The sequence below is a fragment of the Microtus ochrogaster genome, assembly GCF_000317375.1.
Source record: "Microtus ochrogaster isolate Prairie Vole_2 chromosome 14 unlocalized genomic scaffold, MicOch1.0 chr14_random_2, whole genome shotgun sequence".
NCBI classification, from domain to species: domain Eukaryota; kingdom Metazoa; phylum Chordata; class Mammalia; order Rodentia; family Cricetidae; genus Microtus; species Microtus ochrogaster.
This window is the reverse complement of record NW_004949097.1, coordinates 13,526,647-13,534,174: the sequence shown is the minus strand read 5'-3', so window position 1 is coordinate 13,534,174 and position 7,528 is coordinate 13,526,647. Positions and strand designations below refer to the sequence as shown.

The following is a 7,528-nucleotide window of genomic DNA, read 5'->3' as shown; positions in this document are numbered from 1 at the left end:
ACTTCACAGTTTGCAGACCTTTCCTCTGGGTCATCCCCAACAGCCTATCAACAGCAGAGGGCACAGACTTTGATTGCTTTCCTTTTTAGATTTATTTTTTTAATGTGTAAAAGTGTTTGCCTACATGTATGTATGTATGTATGTATACCACATGTGTACAGTGCCCACTGAGGCAAGAAGAAGGTCCAGACCCCCGGAACAGGGGTTACACGTGGTCACCGGCCACCATGTGGGTGCTGGCGACTAAACTCGGGTCCTCTGCGAGAGCAGCCACTGCTCTGAGCTGCCTCTCCAGCCCGGACTCATCACCGTGCCTGAGTTAGAGGGTGAACTGGCTGTGTAACCCAGGCTTCAGGGGATGCAGAAGCAGCACGTCCTTCTGTTTGGAACGCTGGCTCTGAAAGCAACCGCTCATGGAAAACGGACGCACAGAAATGCAGCCTGCATCTATACGGGCGTTTAAAACCACGATCAATGAGAGATGGCTGCCGGATGTCAGTCAACACTGACGGTGAGAAGAAAAAGGCTTAGCCCTAACTCAGAGAAAGACACTGGAGATGCTGTGCGAGAGAAATCCAGCGCAAACACAAGAGGGTGGGGATGAAGTACCTCCACATCACTAAAAACAACCCGGTGCACAATGAGTGTCTCGTCTACAGTGCTTGGAACCAGGGCTTAGATTTGGGGGCATCAGCACGAAGTCATTTCTCTTGGGGGTAGGATCAAGTTGCAACACAGATTCACTTGTGCTTCGAATACAGACAGCCTCCTGGTAACCTGATGCAATCCTTCTAGCTCCCAAGAGCTATTCTACCATGTAGAACTTTCCACTTGTGAGGTGGAAACACAGAAGTCACAGGTTTTAAAGCAACGCAGATCTTGGATCAAGACTGCTCACCCTTGGGACTAAGGAGAACCAAGCAAGCAGTCAATTTCAGACTGAAAGGGCTTTACCATGAGGCCTCCATGGACTCCGCTGCCTCTGAGATTGGGGGCGTATTCTGCCAAGTCCACAGAGCGTAGCCACTCCATCACACGGTGATTGGTCCACTGCTGGACCTCAGATGGGGTGATGGCATTCTGTGGAAACAAACACACGTTACACCTCCAGTGCTGATGGCAGAACCTGCGACACCAAACCCAGACGTGTAATCTAACAGGTCTGGCCTAGAAAGCATACTATCTGGTCTCCCGTGAGCTACTCAAAGAGAAGGGAAAACAAGTGTTTGCTATTTTGACTGCTTTCTGAAAGAACTTATACCACGGGTTCAAGCTTTTTTATGTAGAAATAAGAAAGGGTGAAGGAAATATTTACAGTGACTTTTTACTCTGTGGATTGAGGTGGCAGTAAAAAGCATAGCCCACGAACAGGAGGAGGCAGAAAAGTGACCTTTGGCTTCAGTGACACAGTGGAACCTTTACAGAAATAAAAGGGAGGGACAGAGGAAAGCAAAGCCCACAAGGCGGTAACCAGCTTTCTCCGCAGGTTCCAGGAGAAAAAGGCTCTGAGTTTTCACATGGGGACCGTCAAGCTCACGTGTGCAAACATCTTGTCTGAAATGCTACCTCGTCGGACGGCCGCCTCCGCAGGCAGTTTGGCTCAAAGTTATTGATCCTCAGGACTTGGATGGCCCTTTTGATACTGAGGTGATGCAGCACGCTCACGACCTTCAGGGACAGCAGGTCATCCTGCAGGGGAGAAACAAGGAGCTCACTGTGCCGGCCCACAACTGGGGGCAGGGGGCCCCCGGGGAATCCCAGAACTCTGCTTGGGATTTCAGGTTTCATTCAGTAACAGAACTCCTGTCCTGGTCTCAACAAATCCCTCTCTAGAACCTCAAATTCCTATTGTTCCCCCAAATCTGCACCCCTCTCTCACTCTTCCAGATGCTCTGAGAGGATATAGCACACAGGGCTCTGGAAAGGACTCACTGATCACTCTAAAAGACAGCCTGTTTTTTAGGGGCAGGGAGATGGTCTCTTTGCATCCAGGCTGGCCTCAACTCAAGATCCTCCTGCCTCTGCCTCAGGAGCTGCCGAGACTGAGCTGCTGTGGTGCTGGGCCTCGAGGAATTCCTGTTTCCTCCTTAGTCCCTGACATTGATCTGCAGGCAGTGTAGACACTCAGGCACCTGAAGATGGGCAGCCACACTGCCCTCGACAGGTGGGTCAGACTGTTCCCTTATGATCAAGCTTCCTGGCCTGCCAAGTTCCCAGCCTGGGTTATTTGCTCCGCCTAGCAGACATGGTGACCAATATTGGAAAAACTATGTCCCCCCCCACCCCCCCCAGTGCAAGGGTCTGGATAATAGTGAAAGAGAAAAGACATGAAGACTTGTAAGTTTCAACATATCACCAATCAGCTTCTTCAAGGAAACACTCTGGGCAGTCTCCGGCCATGAGGGGCAATTTCAAACATGCCCAACACACCTAAACAAATTATTTCAGCAGAGGGTGATTTCAGGGCAGTGCCGAGATAAACCTTCTAAACACACCCAGAGAATAAGCAGAGGGCCGTCCATGTAGGCACACAGCACACCTTACTGATAGTGTGTTACTTGTGGAAAAAAAGTCCAAGAAAGGAACTTATAAAAATGTTTCTAAGAGCAAAACTAAAGAGTTAGTGGTTTAGCCTTGAGGCTACTGGGCAAAAATTATTTCCTAAAGTTTTGTAAGATTACTTCATTAAAATCAGTGTTTTAGGATAAATGACAAAAGGCTTTTTAACATGTTTACTCTGAAACTGAGACCTCATTTCCGAACATTTCGGTGTAGGCTACTTTCCTTTCATTGAAGTCTATCAGGTTAAGAAATATCTAAATTATACTTCTGGAAATATATTTGAAGGGTTTCTACCAGCATTGCTTTCATTTAAAACCCTTTTTAAGCTTGGGCATCGTGGTGCACACCTGCAATCCCAGGACTCAGAAGGCAGAGGCTGACGGATCTCTGTGAGTTCCAGTCAGAGCTCCACAGTGAGATCCCATTCAGACAAACAAATAAATAAAAATATTTTAAAATACTTTTAGACTAAAACAAGGGTTTCCAGGTAGTATAGCGTTCTCAGTGCATTTTATAGCTCCTCCTAATATTCACACCTTATGAGACTATGGCACATGTCAAAATTAAGAAACTAATACAGATAATAAAATAAAGCACAGGCTTTATTCAGATCTTGCTAATTTTAGACCTTATCTGTTAATATCATTAGTGTGTGTGTATGGCATCTATGCAGGGACGCCAGCACACGCATGGAGGTCAGAGGACACTCTGCAGCATCAGCCCCTGCCTTCCACCTTCTCATGGGTCACAGGTTCTCAGGCTCACTTAGCAAGCACTTACACCTGCCTAGTCATCTCATCGGCTCCCAGATTGGCTTTTTACTTCCTGGTTCTTGCCAGTTTCCCACTCAGATCCTTGTTCTGTTCCTGGAGCTGAGCCCGGGAACCACATTCTAGCGGGGACTTTTGACTTGGCACTCACAGGTCACACCTTCCAGGGTCAGTCAATGTCTTTCAGGCATGAAGATCTTGCATGCGCTCCCTGTGATTTTTGAGTCTGAAGTTGCTCACATTCCTGTGGGCCATCTGACCCATCACATCCCATGGGCGTGGACAGAGGGCGGTCAAATGTCACTAGACTGTCCCAGGTGGAACAGTGAGCTATTAAGAGAAGGACCCTTAAACCATTCTGGGTTTAAAGTCTCTATGATACCCTATCACTTAGTAACCATAGAAACCTGATCAACATCACCTAACTCTCAACTCCTTGTTTCCTCATCTTAAGGATGCAGATGATAATGACGCTGAGGGTTACTGAGAATCGCGCATCCAGGAACGTGCGCTTAAAAAAAGACAGTGGCTATAAAGAAGGGCAAATGCATTAGGTCATTCATGCAAGGTTACAGGGAATTAGCAGGTTAATTTCCACTTATTTCACACAGGTAACACTTACGGGGCTGCCTAGTTTACAAATAAAAGTATCTCATGTAATGGAATCTAGAACAAGGTTCTGGAATCCATCCCCCGCTGATGTAAGAAGGGAATGGTCTTTCTATTCATTGGCCGGAAGACTAGAAATCCCCAAGAGAGAAGGAAGCAGAGCCGGTCCAGCCTCCCTTCCTCTCTTTACCCCATAACTGCTGCCCTGATGGGACGGATCTGTGCAAAGGAAGGTGAGGGAGGAGGCCAGCCCTTGTGGATGCCAGGGCAAAGGGTAGCACAGAAACACCCAGGGCTGCAGTCCTCTCTATGAGATCTAACTCACATACCACAGAATGCAAACACGCACAATGCACACTTCAGAATTTACCATGTTGACTGTATCAATACTGCAGATAAGCTTAGACTAAGTTTAGTTTTGCTTGGCTTAAACTGGGTTTCAAATTATCCCAAAGCTGGGCCAACCGCCAGATCCTGCAACATCAACTTCTCAGGAAACACCCCACAGAGAGCCACTTACCACCGTCATGTAATGTAGCATCCGACCATCCACCCGCCCTTCATCGAACTGGGTCTTATACTGAGGGAGGCCAATGTCATCCAGCCATCCTACAGGAGGAAAGCCAGAGTCAGCACCGGGCTACAGAAGGCCTATTCCCGGGATCAAGGGGGAAATGTGGACAATACTGATTCTCTGTCACCCACAAAGGCCTCTTACTAGTGACCCAGTTGAAGTCCAGCTTCCCATAGTTGGTCTCTTCTTCGGACCCCAGGGCCTGCAGCGCCAGCTGGAGCTTCTTGCGATGCAATGAATGCTTGATGCCAAGCTCCTAAAGCAATAAACAGAACCTCAGAATTCCACCCGTCCAGCCATCCATGCAGAATCCTCGACCATGAAGCTGCCCTTAAAGACCAGCTCTCTATTACGTTAAAATACTCCTAATAAACCCATTCTACATTAAATTATAATATGACCTCAGGCCAAAGCAACATTGCTGAAGAAGAGGCCCAAGTTTACCAAGGAGGGCTGAGCAGAACGTCAGATGTTGCCTAGAGATTCATTTCACTTGTGAGTAAGAAACTGTTGAATGTGTAATGGGGACTTCACTCCTATATTGTGGACAAAGGTCCAGTAATCACAACATAAAATATAGAATATTCTTTTGTGAAGTAAAATAGAATCGCATAGATTACACTGAAAGATTAGTCAATGTCAGTTTCCAAATGACTGAGACATGTAAGTTCTCGTCATTATTAAGGTCTATTCATTATGTTATAGCTACGTAATTATAGAAGCTAATGCCTTTTCAGAAGTGGTAATACAGGTTCTATGCACACTGCTTTGTTTTAGAATAACCAATTCATACTCTATACCACATTATTAGAATAACTCATAATTCATACTCTGGCAGGGGGGTAGGTGTTGCTGGGAGTGAAAGCTGGGCCTCCCACAGGCCAGACAAGTGCTGTACCGCTGAGTACATTCCCAGCTATACACGCACAAACCAAACGGGAGTAGCTACCTTCTCTAGGTCTTGCTGAGAAGCCTGCAGAAGTGTCTGGCCAGATATAATCCAGTGCTTGCCAGAACTCAGGTAGGACCCCAAGCCTTGCTCCGCGAGCCAACTGCACACTTGTTCCTTGGTCCATTTGGCAAATGGCATATCCAGGTCACTGTGGGGAAATCAGCAACAACCCTAAGCCAGTCCTGCAGCTGAACAGTCCACAGTGAGCATTCGTGCGTGCAAGCGGTATGGAAGTTCCCTGGCGACATACATCTCACCAGGAAAAGCCTAATCACGGTGTTCAATTCAAAAGAAACTGCATGCCGGGCGATGGTGGCGCACGCCTTTAATCCCAGCACTCGGGAGGCAGAGGCAGGCGGATCTCTGTGAGTTCCAGACCAGCCTGGTCTACAGAGCTAGTTCCAGGACAGGCTCCAAAGCCACAGAGAAACCCTGTCTCGAAAAACCCAAAAAAAAAAAAAAAAGAAACTGCAGAAGGATTAGCGAGAGCTACCAAAAACTCACGCTTTAGAAAGACACCAACAAGAGCCATGTAAGAGTCAGATGCAGACGATGCTGTGCTCTCCAAAGAGCACACTCTCAAATACAAACACTCTACTTGGCAGAAGGAAATTTGAGTCTCATATGAATTCACTTTGGCAGAATTATGGTTTCTCTCTGGCAGAGATCACTGAGAAGATAATATCCTCCTGCTAAGTACAGGAAGGGGCTCTCCAGCAAAGTTTGTATTTTCTTTACTTACAGTCTTGAAAAAAAATACGAGGGTGCATGGCTAAATTTAAGAAAAAGCTATTTACAGTGAGTGGAGTGTGTGTGTGTGTGTGTGTGTGTGTGTGTGTGTGTGTGTGTGCGTGTGTGTGTGTGTGGAGTGTGCACACATCCCAGAATGCGCATGACAAAATGTCTTTTCAATAGCACAAGGAAGTTCTTCATTGTGCTTGAGGGGAACATATGGAAAATAAGAGCACCTGTTATCTGTGTCCAGGGCCCCACCTGTGTGGGAGCATCTGTCTCTGGCTAATTATCCCTTTCAAAGGGCTCAGCATCAAGACCTTCATGTTTACCAACCCCACCCTTTTATGTTCAGAAGCTCAGTGAAGTTGGCTCCAAACTGGTTCTAGCTTTTGAGGAAGCAGGGAGGGCTCTTGGAGAGAAACATTGTATAGTCTTTCCCCAGCTAGTGTAAGGAGGCATTTACTCATTCGGGGAAACAACCTATGGTCTTGATAAACCCAGGAACTGCAATAGAATGTTTCTTTAAATACTTTCAAAGACTGCAGCGACGGCTAATGTTTATTGATCAGTTGGTATCTGACAGAGACTTGGCCCCTACCAACTCAATTCTCACCTTTTGGGGTAGGTGCTAAGTCTTACTGTGAAGCTGAGTGTGGAGGCCACAGCTCAAGCTCACTTGGCTGGTGGCCAATGAGGCCACAGAGTAAATCCAAGAGGCTGGACTCAAAAACACAATATTTATCTCCCCCCACTCCCACCCAGGTCCCCATGCATGCCAACAAGGTCTCTGTTACTGAGCCACAAGCCCAGCCCTTAGACCCATCTTCCAAGCACTAGGCTGCCCCATCTTCACAAGACTGCTTCGGGAGATGCCCCAAGCACCACTGAATCACACATGTTCCTGACACCCTCCCCACTACGGGCAAACAGGACCACCCCTCCCAACACAGCAGTAAGCCGGGTCTCCGGCCCTTGTGACCCACAGCTGTTCTTACCTGTTGGACTGCCCTAAGTCTCGAGACCAGCCGAGCCTGGGGCCTGCAGTTGCCCTCGTCCCTCCTCTTTTGAATTCAGGCTCGGACATGTCATCTGGGTTGAATGTAGTTGACTGGCTTCTCCTGAGTCTGAAGACACATGAACATGGTTATGCTACACCTGAGTCTGGAGACACATGAACATGGTTATGTTTCTCCTAAGTCTGGAGACACATGAACATGGTTATGCTACACCCGAGTCTGAAGACACATGAACATGGTTATGCTACACCTGAGTCTGAAGACACATGAACATGGTTATGTTTCTCCTGAGTCTGGAGACACATGAACA

General features: G+C 47.3%; 1 protein-coding gene across 12 annotated transcripts in view; it reads right to left on the bottom strand.

Annotated features, from left to right (window-relative positions):
• Window positions 1-7,528, bottom strand: part of Ppfibp1 (PPFIA binding protein 1) — a 145,845-nt gene that overhangs the window by 4,465 nt on the left and 133,852 nt on the right. For all 12 annotated transcript variants that reach the window (XM_013352792.2, XM_013352793.2, XM_013352794.2 and 9 more), the window contains 6 exons: window positions 7,198-7,326; window positions 5,465-5,615; window positions 4,660-4,771; window positions 4,462-4,550; window positions 1,567-1,689; window positions 955-1,080 (listed from right to left, as the gene is read on the bottom strand). In XM_013352792.2, coding sequence (XP_013208246.1) covers window positions 955-1,080; window positions 1,567-1,689; window positions 4,462-4,550; window positions 4,660-4,771; window positions 5,465-5,615; window positions 7,198-7,326 — 730 coding nt within the window. The remainder of the gene's footprint in view (window positions 1-954; window positions 1,081-1,566; window positions 1,690-4,461; window positions 4,551-4,659; window positions 4,772-5,464; window positions 5,616-7,197; window positions 7,327-7,528) is intronic.